The 20,781-nt window shown below is 41.3% G+C and overlaps 1 protein-coding gene across 1 annotated transcript in view; it reads right to left on the bottom strand.

Annotated features, from left to right (window-relative positions):
* TRIM33 (tripartite motif containing 33) overlaps positions 1–20,781 on the bottom strand; it is a 99,459-nt gene that overhangs the window by 35,640 nt on the left and 43,038 nt on the right. The window contains 5 exon segments of the mRNA XM_042462557.1: positions 1,858–1,975; positions 8,834–8,980; positions 12,041–12,155; positions 13,849–13,965; positions 20,279–20,411. Of these exon segments, the coding sequence (XP_042318491.1) occupies positions 1,858–1,975; positions 8,834–8,980; positions 12,041–12,155; positions 13,849–13,965; positions 20,279–20,411 (630 nt within the window).

Here is a 20,781-nt window from a genome sequence, read left to right as displayed (position 1 = left end):
TGTCCTCTACTTATTATGCTAACTGGCAATTATGGGAAGAAACCCCATCTGGAGGGCATTTAAGTAAAGCACTGTGTTTATGCTACAAAACTGATAAATATTTTATCATAAATTTACTGAAATTTCTATATACTGCACATCTAATGCAAATTGTTCTGTACAAAAAAAACCCCACACTAAGCTGGCTTCACATCATGTTACAAGGAATACCTCTATCAGCAGTAATTTATCTTCAAAGGTCTAAAAAATAATATATTTGTTATATTGATATGCTAGGCCATCCAGTCCTATTTTCAGTTTTAATTACTCAACAGATCTTGTTCTGGATTCTCTATTTTCCTCTGAAGGTTATGTAACTGTTTGTTATTCAAAAACTTTTATATAAGAAATAGTTTTCAAATTCTTATGAACATGTCTCTATATTTCCTATTTTTAAAGACTCACACCCTTTTGTTCTACTTATGAGCAGCAGTTTTCAGTTTCTTCTTTCACAGGTAACCATGAATTTTATAAAAATTTCAATATAAAATTTCACTAAAGTTATTAACTCAAACAGAATTCTGCCTCCAAACTGATTGAATTTTAAATTCTTTTCCTTAGTGCTTCTGAAACCAAATCCAGACCGGCATGCTGTACCATTTAGTGCAACAGAAAAATATAAAATAGACTCTGTAACATTTTACTGCATTTAGAAATTTGATAATAATATCTATGGCTGGCCTTGTTTCAAACTTCTTTCATTGATTTTAACAATGTAGTCTAGTGATATACAATTATCAAAATTTGCACTAAAAATTTCATTCTCCAAGAAAGTAAAGTATTTATTTTCTGATGCTTTAAGGATACCTCTGAAAATATTTTTCCTCATATTTCTAAGGCCCGTTACCGACGGGCAAAATGTGGCGTGGTGGCGGTGGTACTAGGGTTAGGGAGCGCGCACCATGCAGATGCTCCCTAACCCTAGTATGTATTCCATATGTCAAAATGGTGACGCCCTGTACACACAGGTGCTGCTATTTTGACGTGATGGATGCTTAGTGTCAGCACATTGTGGCGCACTTGTGAAGTCACGAGTGCGCCATTTGCGCACTTGGGCATCGCAAGCGTGATGTAAAAACAACCCGCTTTTTGCGGGTTGTTTTTCCACCGACAGGAAATTGCGCAGTTTACCCGCTGCAGCTTCCTGCCGGCAGAAAAGGAGGCGCCGGCAGACCACCCTTTTTGGGCGGTCTGTATCCCGCCATAGTCTTTATTTCAAATAACTACTTCTGCTCCTGGTCCATATCCCCCATCTAAAGGGCTGTATGGTGACCTCTGCATATGTAGTGGGGTTTCCAGTACCTCACCTTTTCCAGAATCATCATCTCATATTGCCCAAAAAGCAGTCTTGATGCTTGGGAAATATCAAGAGCAACCTCCAATAGAATAAAAGGAGTTGCTGCTGGAGATTAATATGCAAGAAACCTGGTATTGACATGTAAACCTTTGTACATAACTAAAATGTTTTTAATCTATGCTAGTCAAATCAAAGCTTCTGGTTGAACCCAATCCCCCAACACAAGCAAAAAGATGCACGTGAATGGGAGGGGAAATGGCCAATCCTGCCCCCACATGATCTCATGTCCCCTGAAGAACAGCTCTGTATATTTTTCAGGAATATATTTTTGGAGGTCTTCTGAAGCTGCAGTTAGAAAGATGGGAAAGTAGAACAGTTATTTGGTACAAAAAAATCTAAGTTACTTCCAACCAATTTTAGTGACAATCGATAGGGAACAGCATCTATTTCATGCTATTTCATCATATTAAGAATTTGTTCACACTGGATTCAGTTTTCAGAGAAACAGAACACCCTCTCACCTAAGTTGACTACATTCTTTGCCCAGAATGTGGGATCACAATGGAACCGTATTGCTCCATTAGCTGCTGGGACAGGATCACATCGTGCTTTCAAAATATGCCGCAGCTGGAATGTGATCTGTGAAAAAAGGTTCTCCAATTAGTGATGACATTGTAAAAAAAATCAACAAGAATCAGAAATAACAAAATGCAAAATGTCACTTACTGGATGGGCAAGTCTCTCTCTCACACATGCACATGCACACACACATACACACACACACAGAGAGAGAGACACACACACACACCCTATCCTACCTCAATTCTACTGAGTCCCTTAGACAAATTGCAGGATAAATTTATAAGTGAGACAATGCATATCAATATACATCACTATCAGGGGAAACAAATACAGGGAGGTAACTTTGAAACATAAATTTATTTTTGAACTATTTTAACAGCTAACTTCCAATTTTACTTTAAAAAGTGTGTGGTACCTTTAAGAACTAATTTATTATAGTACAAATTCACAGATTACAATCCACTTCCTCATATGCATAATCTCAAAGATTCAGGTATATATGCACAGCATAAATGACTGAAGGAGGGGTCAGAAGAAAACTAGAAGTGTATTGTTAACACAAGCCAATGCATTTTAAACTATTCCAATTTAATGTTTCTAACATAATGATTTAATTTTTTAACTATACAGATTTTAGCTGTACTTTGTTTTAAAATGTTGTAAGGCACCTTGGGAGAAAGTTGGGATATAAAATACAGAAATAAAGTAACAAATAAAAGTAAATAAACTAACCAAACAGAATTGTCATTAAAATCCTAGCAATACTTAAACTACTAAACCCATAACAGCCAAGCATCTGTTAACCAATGATAAAACAACCATTTCTGTGTCCATTTTATCTCTTGATCCCATTATGTTCACAATGAATACATGCCTCAACCTCAAAGATAAGCATGGGCAATTTCTATAGGGATGAGGGCCATTTTGTAAATGGCCAACTGCTCAAAGGCCAAAGGCCAAAGATGAAATGGCTTAACAGAATATAGGTAGAATTTTAAAGATAAAATTGCCAAAAATACATGTAAATCAGGTTTAAATTAAGTATCAATGAATATACATTTTATTTATAATAAAAGTTCATATTAAGAAATAAAATCCATTCAAGCCTCCAGTAGTTGTTATTTGTACAGCGATAAAAACTATAAATAATATAATATTTATAATAATAATATTTATTGTATACCGCCTCTGGCAACCAATCCAGGCGGTTAACCAAAGTAAAATTAAAAATATGACAATTAAAACACTTTATCCCTCCCCCCTTAGACAGTATAAACAGTATAAACATATTTAAACACAATCATGCATAAAACAACATTAAAAACTAAAAACCCTGATATCCCTCTGTTGATCCTCGACCATCACTAAGATGGGGCCACGGGAGGAATGAGGGAATCAGGAACCTGGGCCGGGATGGTTAATCTGGAAAGGCCTGCCGGAAGAGATCCGTCTTACCGCTTTTTAAGCTGTTTAATGATGTTATCTGAGGATCTCATCCGGCAGGTCGTTCCAGAGTTGGGGGCGACAGCAGAGAACACCTCTGGGAGGTCGCACAAGCCTAGATTTTAGAGGCTGTAGTAAGTTCCTCCCAGAGGAGCGGAGAGCGCGGGAGGATTGTACGGGGGGGCGGGTCCTAAGATAGCTTGGACCCAACCATTTAGGGCTTTATAATGTATAACCCACACCTTGTACTGGGCCCCGGAAGCTGATAGGCAGCCAGTGGAGGGACCTCAAAACCGGAGTAATGTGTGTCCCTCCTAGATGTTCCTGAGACAGCCTGGCTGCCATATTTTGAACCAGCTGTAATTTCCGAGTCAAGCACAGGGGTAGCCCCTGTAGGTGCATTACAGAATCAAGGCGTGAGGGTTACCAGCGCGTGCACACCGTCTCGAGATCCCTTACTTCCAGAAAAGGGCGCAGCTGGGTACCAGCCGAGCTGATAACAGGCACTCTGACCGTCGCATTTACCTGATTTGCATCAGGAGCGACGGTCAAGGACACCCCCAGACTGCGAACACAGTCGCTGGAGGAGAGTGTTGACCCCATCCAGGCTGGAGGTTGCAACCCCATTCTTGGTTTCGGGGCCGCTACCATGAGCACCTCCGTCTTGTCTGGATTCAGTTTCAATCTGTTTTTTCCTCATCCAGCCCATTACCGCCTGAAGACATTCATTGAGAGAAGAGATGCCATCGGAATTCGAGGCCGACGACGACGAGATACGAGAAATAGATTTGGGTGTCTCCGCGTACTGATAACACCAGCACCATAACTCCGTATTATCTCACCCAGCGGCTTCATATAGTGTTAAATAACATCGGGGACAAAATAGCCCCTGGGAACCCACCAAGTGAGGTACCTCTTACTGGGCTACAGTCCCCGAGTAGCACCCTTTGAGACCTGCCCGCGAGAGAGAGGACCTGAACCACTGTAGCAGTGCCCCCGATAACTAACCCCTCAGGCGGTCCAAGAGGTGCCGTGATCTTGTATCAAAAGCCGTGAGAGGTCTAAGAGCACCACAGGGTCACACTCCTTGTCAATGCTCAGACGCAGATCGTCGGTCAAGGCAACCATGGCAGTCTCAAACCAAAGCGTCCTAAAGCCAGTTTGAAATGGGTTTAGATATCGGTTTCATCCAAGACAGCTTGGAGCTGAAGGGCAACCGCCCTCTCGATTACCTTGCTCAAAAATGGCAGCAATGACACGGCCTATAATTCTTCATATCCAGGGGGTCTAGGGAAGGTTTTTTCAGGAGTGGCCTAACGCCGCTTCCTTTAAACAATGGGAACATGCTCCTGCTGAAGGATGCACCGTGATATCCGTGAGGAATCTCATCATGCATCCCCCCCCCCTGGACGGCCAGCCATGATGGGCAAGGGTCGAGAGGGCAAGTTGTCTTCCTCACCTTAACAAGCAGCTTGTCCACGTCATCAGTACTCACGATGGAGCTGATCCAGTATAACTACATCGGCGGGGCACTGGACGCCTCGCCTGTCGACTCTGTTTCACTGTGGCATCTAAGTCGGCTCTTATCTGAGAGATTTTGTCTGCAAAGTATTGTTTTAAACGCTTCACAGCAGGCCGTCGTCGGTTAAGTAAGGGATTTGGCGCCGGGGCACCTGTGTCATTTCCTCACCACCTTAAACAGCTCTGCTGAGGGGACTTGCAGACCGCAATACTGCAGCGGGAAGGCTCTCTTCGCTGCACGTATTGCCTCCCGATAGGAACGAAGAAAGTTCTATGGCGAGTTCTGTCGGATAAGAGTCGAGTCTTCCGCCACCTGCGCTCTAGCCGTCATCCAAACGCTTCATCTTCCTCAGCTTGGCATGAAACAGGGCCCTCGATTTGGGGCGGGATGGCAAGGGCGCTTGGGAGCGATCGTGTCGAGCACTGGTCATCGGTGTTCCAGGTAAGGGTGCCTGGGTTACGAAAGTAATTCGTTCAGCGGCCGCTTTCGTAACCGAAAAGCCTTCGTAAGCCGAAATGCCATAGTCGCTAATGGGGAAAAGCCGCGATTCCGTGTGTAAACTAGCACCGAAAGAACCAAAAGTTTTTTCGTATACCGAAAAAAAAAATTCGTAACCGGAACAATTATTTTTCTGGATTTTTGTATCCCGAAAATTTGTGTAACCTGGTATTTCGTTATCCCGAGTACACTGTATTGACCAGGGCATCGACAGGATCACAGCATTCCCAACCATTAACCCCTAAGGCTGTCTGGAATCCAATGGGCTCCATCAGCCTTCGAGGGGACCATTCTAATGGGTCCGCCACCCCAGTGGGGCGAGATATTGGCTCTAAGTTTCAGGTCTTGACCAGGAAATGATCCTCCATGACAATGCGGAGGTACTCACCACCTCCGCCCACGGATTTCCTGTTCCGTACTGAAGACGCATCGAGTGTATGACCCGCGCAATGTGTAGGCCCGTTGACCAGTTTGGATAGGCCCATGTTTGTCATGGTATCCATGAACTCCGAGCCGCGCCTGTTAAGTGTCTCGAGCGGGATGTGAAGTCCCCCAAAACTAAAAGTTTGGGGGACTCCAACACGCAGCTCGCGACCAGCTGTGTCGCTCAGTAGGGAGTCTGCTAGACAACGGGGTGGCCGGTAGACTAGCAAAATCCCAATCTATCCCTGGTCTTCAGGTCGAGGTACATACACTCGAAATGGACTGTATTCCAGACAGGTATCTGGTCAAGGTTAAGGTGTTCTTATAAACCAGACCACTCCGCCCCCGCCCACTTCCCCTCCACCTGCTCATGACAGAGTACCCAGCTGGGAGGGCCTGCGCCCCTATGGCAGCACTTCCTCTCCCAGCCAGGTTTCTGCAAAGCAAGCCAGGTCGGCGTCTTCATCCAGGAGAAGATCCTGGATGATATGGGTCTTGTTTTGACCGACCTGGCCATTGCAGAGAAGCAGAGTGGGTTTGTGGAATGGTTGGTCTGCTCTCGAGCCCATTTCGAGAAACAGAGGAACTGAAGGGGGGGATAGCTTTCAAACAGCGATCCTGTCTTCTTTTGCAACATCTGTTCCCTCATTCCACCATATCTCCCATTCCCAGCACTACTCCAATGGTCCCCTACCACATTCCCAGCCTCAGGTGGGATGGCAGGATACAAGTCGACAGATTGGAGGAGTATTGATGTTTCTGGGCTCAAAGAGTTCATCAGCATCGTTCTCCTCTTCAAAATGGAGCCAGCAGTACCAGCAGGAGGGTGATGTTTGGGGGGGTTTAGAGCACCCCCATGTACTATACATCCTTCAGTTTTTGGCGTTGGTGCTCCAAGGAAGAATGGTGGTGTTTCCCCTGGGCCTAAAGGGCTACAGCATCCGCTTCTCTCCAATCATGGCGCTCTAACTCCAGAGGGTGAAATACCCACAACCCCCCACTCCTTCCGCCTCTGAGTCCTGACTGCTGCACACAGCACTGCAACGCTGTGTGGAAGAGGGTATGTGGGGCTATATAGCCAGTTTCTTCCGGCCTCTAGGTCCCTGGTGGTTGGGCTGAGGAGTCTCTCCAAACAGCCCCAGACACTGCCTCTGCCTCAACAGGTTGCTGGGGGAGATGTTCCTGGAGGGTTTTTTGCCCTTCGTGTCCTCTTCCAGCTGCTGCTGCTGTGAGGCTGCCTGAGGGATGCAAGTGGTGATGGTGTTGGGCTGAGGAGTCTCCAAAAGGAGAAGCTGCCCTCTGCCTCAAAAGATTGTGGGGGGAAGATGTCCTGGAGGGTTTTATTGCAATAGTCTCGTTTTAGCTCTGCTGTGCTGCTGAGGCTGCCTGAGGGTGCAGGGTGAGGTGGTTGGGCTTGAGGAGCTCTCCAAACGGCCCAGAGCTGCCTATGCCTCAAGGTTGCTGGGGGAGATGTTCCTGGAGCGTTTTTTTTTATGCCTCCATGTCCTCTCCAGCTCTGCTGCTGGCTGCTGAGGCTGCCTGAGGGCTGCCAGGTGATGGTGGTTGGGCTTGAGGAGTCCTCCAAACGGCCCCAGACGCTGCCGCTGCCTGCTCAACAGGTTGCTGGGGGAGATGTCCTGGAGGGTTTTTTATGCCCTCCGTGTCCTCTTCTAGCTCTGCTGCTGCTGCTGAGGCTGCCTGAGGGCTGCCCAGGTGTGGTGGTTGGGCTTGAGGAGTCCTTCCAAACGGCCCCGAAGCTGCCTTGCCTCAACAGCATTGCTGGGGGAGAATGTTCTGGGAGGGTTTTTTATGCCCTCCGTGTCCTCTTCCAGCTCTGCTGCTGCTGCTGAGGCTGCCTGAGGGCTGCCCAGGTGATGGTGGTTGGGCTTGAGGAGTCCTCCAAACGGCCCCAGACGCTGCCTCTGCCTCAACAGGTTGCAACAATCACAATTAATGCAACAAATAATCATAATTCATTTAAGATTAAAATTAATCAGTGATAGAACAGATTGAATTATAGAGTGAGTTCACGTTATTATAGAATGTTCAATATAAAGCCACTTGGGAAACCATGAATTTCACCTTACTATGGCAGTGTAGCACAGACAGTTCTGGCAGCAGAAGTGGCAAATGAAGGAATTCCTGTTCCAGTTAACTGGAGAAACACTGAAATGCTTGCAAAGGCAAAGTTTCTCAACTAGCAATGGACAGGTTAATGGACTGGATTTATCAGCTGCATTATCATCTTTACATTTAGACTGGTTAACTGAGAATGTAACTGGCTAGACTACTCTCAATCATGCTGTGTGTGTGCATTTAGTATTTTGCTGAATTTAATACCAGATACAGGATTTTTTTAATACTGTTTTTATTTTTCCTGAGGTGATTGGAGAATAACAAAAAGGGGCTAGAGAACACTTTGCACATCCCTGCTCTAAAACTATATTCCATGCATCTGAGGAAGTGGATTGTAATTTACAAATTTTTCTGGCCCACAGGACTAGTGGAGAACCTAGCAAGTACTGTAGCTACAAGAACATAGGATTTTATTTCAAAATGACCCCTAAATCCGGCAATTTTAAAAGACATCAACAATCAGCACTACAGTTGATTGATATGAAATTTGGCTAGTTTGACATCAACATCTCTCTATGGATAAAGAAGTCACAAACCAAAAAAAAAAAAAAAAAACCCCACTAGCCACTGCTAGAAACACCCACACTATTTCAGCATTCAGAAATGCTAGCACCATGTATTGTGACATTACATTATGTTTTTGACAAACTAAATTTGTCACTGATTTGTAGTAGCAAGATTTCAGATCTTCCAGTAATGTAAATATCATGCATAACGCATGCAGAGAAAACACCTGAGCAGGGTTGCAATGACTCTACTTATCTTCAAACTTTGACATGATGTAGACACTCATGGTGCAGGATTTTCTCTACTTCAACATAAGAAAATAACAGTATCTGCAACAGGGCTACTTTTAAGAAAATCTATGCTGTAGTAGAATTAAAGCTCCTTACCAGACGCTTGCTATAAAGCAAGGCAGTGCTGCTACCACTTGCAATGGCCCAATTTGTGAAGTTCATCACATGTTTCACCTGCCTTGAGAGACCATTGATATCATTCTGCTGTTGTATTAGCTTCATCTGCCTCTCCTTCGTCACCGTCTGAATACAAAGTATATATATTAATTTTTTTTGTTATTTTAAAAAAGAGGAATAATTTTAAAATCTGTTATAGAATGTTTCATAATCAGGAGAGACTGACATATGTAAAATGTTCCCATGATAATACACAGCAATTTTATTTTAGTATTTTATTATCAAGTAAATCTTTCTTTTCAGTATTATATAGGAAGGAAAAGAACCTTAAACAGCCATATGAAGTTTATCCATATCCAATTACCACTACTGGGACAGCCATTTCTACAAGATACATCTATGACACTACAACTTCAACTGTAACTGAAAAGTGATAGCATTATCAGAAGGTAAATGTTGTTATATGCATATGTCCTTTCTTGACAGTTCACAAATAATGTCCCATTCAAACACTGACCAAAACTAACTGTGGTCAACTTGAGTAAGGTTGCAGCATCATACACCTTTGGATCATACATAATGTTCTGTGTAAAAATTCTATTTCAAAATGGATAGTTCTGCTTTTCTTCAAAACTCAGTAATGTGATACAAAGAACAAGTGTTGGTCTCAGTAAATTGGGGTTTTTTATTCCTTAAACAAAAAGAAACCACTACTGCACTACATCTTTGGCCAGTGGTCTGAAACACACAGGCCAAATAAGGCGCCCTCTGGCCACTTTGAGGAGGTGGCATTCAAACGATGCACGCCACCAAATCAGCTGGAAACTGCATGGGGGCTTCAATCCAGTCCTTTGGACCAGATCAAAAAGGAGTGGTCCAGTTTGGGAATGGAGCAGGCTATGCGGTCACCGCGATCCTGACACAATTGCAGCCAGAGCAGCTTCCAGCCACTCTTTACTGGCATTTTGCTTTGGCTCCTCATTTCTGGAAATCCTTTCATTTTCCAGCATTGGAGGAGAAAAAAAAACCACACAAAAAGCCCAAAGCCTAATCAGCCACAAAGACTGAAAAAGGAACTCCAACAGTACATTTATACAATGTTCAGATATCCAATAACAAAATTAGGCTGTACACTTGTCCCTCCACATTCGCTGGGGTTAGGGGCATAGGAACCCCATCAATGTGGAAAAACCACAAATAACAAAAATACTTTGTTTTTACTTGAGAGAACACCTATCTAGGAATCTTTAGGTCTTCCAGTGAAACTCTGTGGCCAACATCTTCCAGACACTGACCACAGAATTGAGCTGGAGGAGCTACAAATGCCTAGTGGAGTGTTCTCTCTAGCAATCTCTAGGTCCCTCAGTACAACCTTTGGTTAAAGTTGACCATAGAGTTGCATTGGAGTATCTAGATATTCCTAGAGAGAAAATATTAATAAGATCTGTGAATAATCAAAATCCGCAAAAGTCAAAGCCGCAGATGTGGAGGGACGAGTGTATTATTGTTTCTTTATAAACATACACTTGGCCCTCCACATTTGTGGCTTTGACACTCACGGTTTTGATTATTTGTGAGGTCAACACTGCTGTGCACAAACACTCCTCTTCCTGCTCCCTCCCAGGCTTTTCCCCTTGGGAGAAAAAACCCAGGAGGGAGATGCCGGGAAGGATGCGTGCACCAATCCAGACCCTTTCCCCAGGCACTGATCCACCCAGGAAAGGGGAGGGGATGGATCCATTCTTCCAAGCCCCTTTCCTGGGTGAATGAGTGCCTGCTTTGGGGAAGGGGCTTAGAGGGATGGATCCATCCCCCCTCCCAGCCCCTTTCCCAGGCAGATGGGTGTCTAGGCAAGGCAGGCAGTCAACTTCTCAGGAAAGGGGCTTAGAGGGATGGATCCATCCCCACTTCCAGCCTTTTTCCTGGACGGATGGTTGCCTGGGCAAGGCAGGCACCCATCCAGCCGGGAAAGGGGTGGGGAGCCAGTTAAAGGGACAGGAAGGCAGGGGAAGAAAGGGCGTGTGCATGCCTGCTCCTCTTCCCCCACCCACCCATTCTTTTATCTGGCTTCCAAGTGGGGAGGGGAGTTATTTGCCATTTTTCATATTTGCGGGGGTCTTGCACCCCAACCCCAGGTAATGTGGAGGCCTGAGTCTATATACCTTCTTTTAAAAAGTATTACTATTTTATGCAAGAATGTGTACTATTTATCCACCTAAACAAGTTCACAACAAAATAAAAAATTACCATTGTAATTACTCCATAAATTAAATTATAATATATTTAATTATAATACATTATACTCATACATAAATCTGCTCATCTGAGGCTCTTTATAATATAAAAATATTTCTAGTCCACATTTAAGAGCTACCCTCCACATCTACTGAAGACAGCTTACGTTTTAAAAATGTAAAATGTGTTCAGACTCTTCAAACCTGTTCAGTGTAATTGTTTTATTTATGGTAACAACTGGAGGGGGCTTTATGCTACCCAGTCTTTGCTTTAAAAACCCTATTCTTACAACCTATTGTTATACAATAAGATGTATTATCACTCATCAAGAACTATTGCTAGCTTCCCTGTAATCCATGTTTTTATAATGTCAGAACATGTTTATGTGAGGCCAGGTCGGCACTTTATTGCCTAAGGTAAACTTTATTAATGGACTTTGAAAAGGATAATCTGGTTTTAATGGTATTAGAAGACTTAAAAACTGAAGAGCAGAATAAGCATCAGTGAGAGGTTTCAAATAGTGCTCTCAACACAAACTAAGATTTTAATGAGACACCACAGGGAAAGCTGTACACGTCAAAGTCACAATGTTAAATCATCTCTGTAATTTGTGCCTTTCTTCACTGTAGCATTAATGCTTCCAATGCATGTAAACATATTTAGGTAGTAACGCAATACTGAAGGGGAGGAAGACAGTGGTCTGTTTTGTACAGTGGTAAACGATATCTTAATACTATGTGTGTAAGCAGTAAGAAGTATCAGGCTTGGTGCTGCTTGTACTGTATATGTAGAGCTAAACTATGGTTTAGAATTAAGAGTGAAACATACATTCATAATGGATAACACTATGAACAGAGTTGTTGATGGGTATCCAAACAGAAAAATCATATACAAGCAAACATTACGTTAGGGTTCATATTAAGCCTGCATTTGATTTGCATTTAATTGTACCTCGAGTTGCTGTAAAAGAGATTTTCCCTTCTTATTGATTTCATTAATGAGCGTAAAAATAGCCACTTTGATTTCTTGTTCTACTCTTTTATTTGTTTCATTTACTTCTTTTATCCTAAAAGAAAAAAATGTGCTGTAACATTTCAACATCTCCAAACTTCAACATAACTCAAATGAAACTTCAATATTTATTGCTCTTGTTATTTTAAAAAAACCAAGATACTCATATATGATCACACTAAGTAAAAAATGCTAAATCATTGCTTCCATTAATTCTTGCAAATAAAACTTTAAGCAATTTCCTTTTACAATATATAACAATTTTCTGCATGTAAATGTAAATTTCTTTTTGAATGTTAGACACTTCAGTTTTATTTGTGAAATTCTCATCCTGCTGCTTTCAGTAGTCTTTTAGATTAATTTAAAATTGTGTAAAATGTAGCTGAAAGAAATCTTGTATTAGAAGTGACAACTTTCTGTTTCAACTACACAACATATAGCTACCTACTTGCCTGAAGTAGGCAGGAATTTCCTATAAGCACTTCCATAATCTGTCACTGTAGCCACTGCAATGTACTGTGTTCCTTAATGTAACAGAATACAGTCATCCCTCCATATTTGCGGATTTGATATTTGCAGATTTGATTATTCACGGATTTCATTAATATAATAATAATAATAATTATTATTATTATTATTATTTATTTATAGACCGCTATTCCGCTTTGATCATAGCGGTGTACAAGTAAAAAATTGCAATGACAAATACAAAGTACAATCAAAATATTTTAAAAAGAAATAATTGATATTAATTTAAAAAAGAATGTTGTCTTCCAGGCGAGGCCTGTTGTTGCTGGCCTGCCTCTCTCCCCCTCAAGATGGTGGTCAGGAGGAGGGCTCTTTGTCTTCAGGCCAGGCCTCTCTCCCCCTAAAGATGGTGGTCAGGAGGAGGGCTCTTTGTCTTCAGGCCAGGCCTCTCTAACCCTCAAGATGGTGGTCAGGAGGAGGGCACTTTGTCTTCAGGCCAGGCCTCTCTCCCCCTCAAGATGGTGGTCAGGAGGAGGGCTCTTTGTCTTCAGGCCAGGCCTCTCTCCCCCTAAAGATGGTGGTCAATATATTCTCTCTAGGACCGTCTAGGTCCTCCAGTGCAACTCCCTACCTTAATCTATTTAAACACTGGAGATGGGAAGGATGAATCACAGAAGCATAATTGGCTTTATTATAAGCAGAGAGATAAAGAAGTTTGAATAAAACAGTCAGAGTCTTCATGTATATAAACAAATAGCACTAGTTAAGCAAATGTTTCTACATGGCTATGTGTGCGAACAATCACTTGTGTTATCCATGACACGCTGCAAGCTGCATGTTGCTTCTTCTTTTGTGCAACTGGTGTAGAAGCCTGTTTTTGCAAGTAGATTTTTGTCTGCTGAATCAGAGTGATTAGTTATCATTGCCCATAGTTGTTGTACAAAGGATACTAGTACAAAGGATACTGTCAGAGAAGAGCCAGCATGGTGGTTTGAATGTCAGACTAGGACTCTGGGAGGCTACAGTTCAAACCCCTGCTGAGCCATGAAAGCCCAATGAATGGCTGTGTGAAAGTCACAGTTTCAGCCTAAGAAAGCAGCAATGGCAAACCTCTGAATAAATCTTGCCATGAAAACCTTATGACAAGGATGCCATAAGTCAGGGTTGACTTGAAGGCACATGACAACTACAACAAACTATAAGAGGCTAGAACTTTAGTATTTCTGTTAATAACATATTCACATTAAAATAAGTATTATTATAGAAAAAGTCAAACTCACCTATTTTGTACTTGAGTAGCTGCAAAATTAACGTAATTCTTCTTTTCAAGGAGTTTGGCTAAGAGATTTTCTATAGCACCCTTTTGATTTTGAAATGCTTCTTCCAAAAACTGATACCTTTCCAAATTAGAAGACAAAGAATTAATGCTGAAGCATTACAAGAAGAGGATTCACTATGTTTAAACCTATGCTTCCTAATGAGAAAATAGAAGCTAAAAAAATACAATTGCTAAGCATGCCTCAAACTATTTTCTTCAAAGACATTTGCTGATGATTACGTATGCAGATACTAATTGCTGAACAATGGTTTTAAGGGGAGAGAGAGAGAGAGAGAGAGAGAGAGAGAGAGAGAGAGAGAGAGAGATTTTCTAAATTTAATTCACAATAGCCATTTGATGACTTCTGTTATACATGAACAGGAAAATTCTTAGGCCAATAACAACCTGCCTAACAACCTATCTACCCTCCTTTACAGTACTGGGCAACCTGCAATCCACCATGTGTTTTTGGACTGCAGCTTCCACCAGTCCTAGATAAAATGACCAATAGTTAAGATGATATTTAGCCATGGGCCGAAGCAGATGGCCCAGAAGGAGTGATCGCTAGCTGCAATCTTTCCAGGACCAGGGCATCAGGACGGCCTGCTCCTGAAGCGGGCTGCCACTGTGGTCTGAAATGGGACACCGACAGGAGCGGATAAAATCCACTCTTTTTGCCAGCAACTTCAGGCCATCTTAGACGGCCTTGGAGCAGCTTCTGGCCACACTGGAGGCATGCTTCATTTAAACGCCACACCCTCAAATCTTGGTTGCACAACATTGAAACCAGCAAATGCTTCAGCTTTAGTTGGCCAGAGTTTCTTTGCTGTTTATCTTCCTTTTCCTCTGATAATCCCAACTCAAAGTGTGTACTGTATATGAACAAGCTCTCAAAAGCCACTTAAACTCTCTCACTCCATTTCTTTTTCTGGTTTAAGTTTTACTACCACTCTGTCAAAATCATTTTGTTCGTACAGTGATAGCATGTAGAATTTAATTTTCATTTTGTGCATTTTCCCCCAAATACATAGTGAAAAACAGTGTAACTGGGAGGGTCTTTTGTCTCAGAAGCTTCACTGTTTTCTGTATGTAGTGAAAATATCACAAGAGTAGGTTATTATGCAATGCTGCACCATTTCTCAAGCGCATACACAATTTTTTAAAAAGTATGCAGTTTATGTTGTGTTGGAAACAAAAAATAAAAGTTCCTACGCATTTGTAGGAACTTTCAATGTGTCTTCATGTACAAGTTCCTTAAAGGAGCAGGAACTCCAAAAATGACCCTTTGGGAAGCATAAATGTCCATTCCATCATGAGCTAGAGTAGAATCTCATTCTTTCACAGCGCAACCTCTACTGCATTGTATACTGTAGACAATCTGAAAGTTTGTTTCTCCTCCTTCACCATCTTCCCAATGTCAATGCTGCTAAAAAAAACCCAGAGAGACGGAGCTTGAGTAGTGAGATTGGATAGGCATACCAAGACTTTTTTAAAAGGGGCTTTCTTGTCAGAGATGTTGGCAATTGAGTTATGTCTGTATTTATGGTGCTCTTATATCAACAGGGGCTATACAGTCCACCCTTGTCTTATGCGGAGGATCCGTTCCGGACCCCCCCCCCCCCCCTGCATAAGGCAAAAAGTGTGTATGTTCAAGCCCTATTACATAGAATGGGGTTCGTGCTCACTGCATGGCCGTGCACACACACCATTCTCCTGGTGGCTTCCGTATAAGTTGGAAGCTGCCTATAACGAGCCTGCGTATGGCACAGGCTCACTGTATCTCACAAGCTTCTATTGTATCTGGGCAGATGATAACCTGCATGAGATATCTAATCTACTGCTATGCCCATCAAAAAGTAGGGAAAGTCAGAAAGTAGGGAAAGCATGGTTTTCTGCCTTTTATCTGGATCATTTAAGTCTGATATCAGGTCACGATATGGGTCGGAGACAGCTTTGATCACCTTGATGTTCCCAACACTGGGAACCGGACAAAAAGACCATGTCCCTGCTGGCCCTAATGGATCTCTTGATGGCTTTTTATACGATCAACCATGATGTCCTGTTGGGTTGCCTCAGGAGGATGGGCTTGGAGGCACTGTTCTACAGCACCTTTGTCCTTTCCTGGCCTGGGGCACTCTCAGAGGATGGTGCTGGGGATTCCTTTTTAACTTCTTGGTCATTTGCTAGTGAGTTCCTCAGGGTTCTTTCTTATCCCCTATGCTATTTAATATCTACATGAAACTGCTGCGAGAGGCTGTCTGGAGTTTTGGGGTCAGGTGTCACAAGTATACTGATGATACCTAGTTCTATTAGCCCTTTCCACCAAATTCCAAGCAAAATGTTTCTGTGTTGAGCCTGACAGCTGTAATGAGACTAGATGAGTGTGAATAAATTGGAGCTTAAACCATTCAAGACAAAAGGTTTTTCTGGTCAGTCAAGACAGATCTGGGAATAGGGATTCAGCCTAGATGGGGTTATGCTCCCAGCTGAAAACACAGGCTTGCAATTTGGAAATAGTCCTGGATTCAGCCATCAGCCTGGAGCCCCAGGTTTCAGCAGTGACTGGGAGTGCATATGCACAGTTACAGCTAGTGCATCAACTGTGCCCATTTCTGGAGAAGTTGGATTTGATATACCAAAGCTACATCCCGTCTGGATTACTGTAATGTGTTCTATGTGGGTCTATCTTCAGAAAATTCAATTGATCCAAAGAGCTGCAGCCCGATTAGTAACTTGAGGTTTGGGAGTGGTCCTTCTTTCTGGCCCAGCACCTTAGGGTCATTTGGTGCATACAAGGGAGAAGGCCTTCTTGGTAGTTGCTCCCAGTCTTTGGAACATCTACCCTAGGTAGTCCATGATGACTACCTCCTTGCCCTCGTTCCATCAGTGACTAAAAATAGGCTTATAGAAATTTTAGAAATTTAAAACCAAGCTTTTAGAAATTGAATGAGATGGGCTTTTAATTATGTGCTGTACTGTTTTATGGTTTCTATTGTCTTTTAATGGATTTTAATGTTTTTAATGTTTAATGTATTAACCTTATAAATTGGTTACTTGTTTTATTGGTTACTTGCTCCAAGCCCAATTGGCACAGAAACACCTGAGCCTCCCAGGCTGAACCAGCCCAGAGAACATCATCAGCCTATAATGGACATTAGGCTGGACTTTCTAAAAAAAATTATTAGTAGTATATTAACTATCGAGAGAGAAGGCAACAGGCAGAGGGAGATTACTGTTAATATAAATATTTTAAGCATGTAATCTGTACTTGTTTGTTATTTTGTTGTCGGGGCAGAGTTGGAGATTGTTAAATTGCTTATTGTGTTATGTTTATTATGCCATGTCATGTTATTTTAACATATGTAATTTGATATTGATAGTTGTTCTGCTGCCAGGGAAGTGCCAGGGAGTGCCATTTAAATTATGATGCTATGTTATGCCTCCATTATTATGCTATGTATTGTGCTATGCATTTTGGATTTTGTACTCTGTATTTTTTTTTATAATTACTTTATTGTTATAATATTGCCATGATGTTTTTGATGGGGGGTATATTTTGTATTTTTGATGCCTTTGTTTTGTAATCCACCTCGATTCCACAAGGAAAAGGCAGAATATAAATAAATTGGATTATTATTATTATTATTATTTATAGATAACTTTTTATTTATATATTTATCAAAGTTTTTGCATAACTTTTAATCTTTAATTGTTGTTAAATATGTTGTTAGCTGCCTCAAGTTCTATTACAGGAAGAAAGGCAGGATATACTGTAAATGAATAAAATAATAACAACAGTTTCTTCAATAAACTAGCCCCAGTCAACATACATAACCAGCAAGAACTTAATTCCCGATTGAGCTAGAGCATTTCATATGCCTGTGAAGTATTCATATGCTACTAATGGATAGGCTGTCAAAGTTTCTGAAATGATTTGTATACCTTCTAACATCAATAAAAGACAGAAGTGAACAGCAAAGCTTTGCCACTGTGCAAGCAACATAACAATGAAATTATCACTAAAAACAAACAAACCCTAGAATAGTTAAATGAAGAAGCTGCCATAAAAGCATGCCCTCAATTTGGATGTAAAGATTCTAGTATGCAGTGAAAAGCCCATCCACTCACTTATTTTTTACTCCCCTTTTCTTTGTACCTGAGAAGCTGACCATTTCAAGTTCACATGTGCAGTAGGATCTTTGCATCTAAGCTGAACTAGAGATTACAGAATCATAAAATAGTAACGCAACAATATAGGAAGTAGTTTTTTCACAGTGATAGTCGCAAAAGCTAGTACAGTGATAGCAAACCTATGGCACACATGCCAGAGGTGGCATTCAGAGCCGTCTCTGTGGGCACATGTGCTGTCACCCCAGCACAGAGTTTGCCAGAGTTTGTTACTAGAAAGCCAGAAGGACACGGCACTTTGCAGTAAATTAATGGGGTCGGGGTTGCAATTTGGGCACTTGGCCTCTAAAAGGTTCACCATCACTGAGCTAGCACAAGCACATAATGTTAAACGCAGCCTAGAAACAAGCAGTACAGTACTAAACAATGTTTCTTTACTCAAGAGTATCACTGTATTTGTGGCCTATGTACTCTAAAGGAATCAGATCCCATCTAATCTTGGAAGCTAAGTAGGGTCAACCCTAGTTAGTACATGGATGGGAAACAGCCAATGAACAGCAGGCGATGTAGGCCATATTTTAGAGGACAGAACTGCAAAAAACACCTCTGAGTATTTCTTGCCTAAGCAATAGCACGTACAGTTCTATAAAGACAAAGGTAGTCCCTTGAATTCTACACCACATACCAATGTACTAAGCGGAAACCCTACAAAATTCATGGGGTCAATGTAAGTCAATAGAGATCACACATACACACCCTGTTGTGTTCAATGGTTCATAGTGTTCACATGGATTTAATTTAAACTTTCCAATGCACATCTTTTCAATGTTATGACTAAACTGAAATACTGTAGGTTGCCACATGAGAATTCTTACTCTTCTACACAACTAATAGAATGATATTAGTGACTGGTCTCTTTACTGATTAAGTCATATATCACAAGCTTCCTATACAATATCATGAATGCTCACCATATTTATACCACAAAATAAATCCCACTTGTTCATGTACACATGATGAGAAGTCAAAACAAAAATGACATACATTTCAGAAAACCATCATGTGCTGGGGATTCCCAAGTTTATAATCATTCTAAGTGGGATATTTACATACAGTAGATTCTCAATTATCCGTCCTTCAGTCATCCAACATTCCGGATTATCCAACATTGCGGCTGCTTGGGGTCGTGGCTGTAGGCATTTCCACGCCCCAGACATGCCCCCAAACAAAAAAAATTGTTACTGTAACCTTAGTGCAATGTTACTTTTACTGTTACTGCAATAAAACTTCAGTACGTTTGCAATTCACAGTGATTTCAAGGCTTTCTTGGACTCTCCAGATTATCCAACATTTCTGACTATCAGCCCGCCCGTTTTTGTCGGATAATCGAGACTTTACTGTATCTTTAAATATGAACAGTTCCCCTATTTTTGTGCACAAAATATGTATCCATCTATTCAGCAACACTAGCTTGCCAGAAGTATCTGTTTATTTTCTCACCACATCTCTCACAAAATCTATTAAAAATACAGTAAAAATCACAATAATCTATGGAGCAAATTAATATCATGGACTAATCCTCATTTAAGTGCCAGCATTACCAGTGCTGATAACAGTGGAAAGATTACCATCTAACTGCAACTATCAAATCCTGAACTTCAGTCTCTTACAATTTCCTTAATCCATTTAAGGCTACATCATGAAAATGAAGATATGACACCATTCTGCTTGGCAGTTACTTTTATTTAAACTCCAATTTTCACAACTAACCAAGAGAGAGCAAATGCAACAGAAAACTACCATAAGCACCTCTCATAAATATTTAACCTCCCTGTGAATGAACATTTGGTCAAATAAAGAGTACATTATTCCTGTTGAAAATATATAATAAAAATAAATGCTAGTGTCATCTCATTGGGCATTCCCATATCCATTAGGGAAAAAAATGCCTTTTCCACAATGTCTGCAGCATGCACCTTCCAAAATCAAACCATCTTTCCGCAAATAATATGCAAACACGGATAGATAAAATTAAAATTCATATGATTAACCAAGTAAGATTTCTTTAATCCCAGTACTGTTCTATTAATTTTACTTGTCATTTATTCCTTACTGGAATCAAGATTGGATTAAAAATGGAAAGCAACACCACTCCATTTATCATAAAACAAACTCAGAAATTTTACAGCACAAATGCATAGAGGTTGTTTTTTAAGTAATGTGCTCTGAGGAGAAGCAGCACATTAAGAAATTGGTATTTTTACCTATGTTCTTTGTGTTCCAGTAACTGGCAATCTCTGCATGTCAGTCTGTCGCAAGTTTCACAGAAAAGTTTTAACTGTTCTTGTTTGTGCACAGGACAGAAAACAGGACGTTGACCAGATGCTCCAACTGCCTCTGTTAGAAGAAACACATATTTTGTATTTATTTTATTTATATATATACAGTTAAAAGACCAAAATTGCAAGATACCAGAGCTCAAGGTGGCTAAATTCCATAATTGTGGAATGATTCCTAATTCTCAATGCTGGGGACACAAACAGCTGCTTAGGGACAGCACAACATTGGGCCCTTCTATATGTAGCGGTATGTATATATTTACACTTAATTTATACCCTGTTTTTCCCCAATATGGCAGCCAAGGTACACACTAAGACAAAACACACTTTTAAAAAATGATACAGAATTTAAAAACAATTAAATTTTCTAATTATTTTGACAGAAACAGTCCTGCATTTTATCTCCCAATCGGTGTAAAATGGGCATC

Source organism: Sceloporus undulatus, chromosome 4 (assembly GCF_019175285.1).
Source record: "Sceloporus undulatus isolate JIND9_A2432 ecotype Alabama chromosome 4, SceUnd_v1.1, whole genome shotgun sequence".
In the NCBI taxonomy this organism is placed as follows: domain Eukaryota; kingdom Metazoa; phylum Chordata; class Lepidosauria; order Squamata; family Phrynosomatidae; genus Sceloporus; species Sceloporus undulatus.
This window is presented reverse-complemented; position numbering and strand designations above follow the sequence as displayed.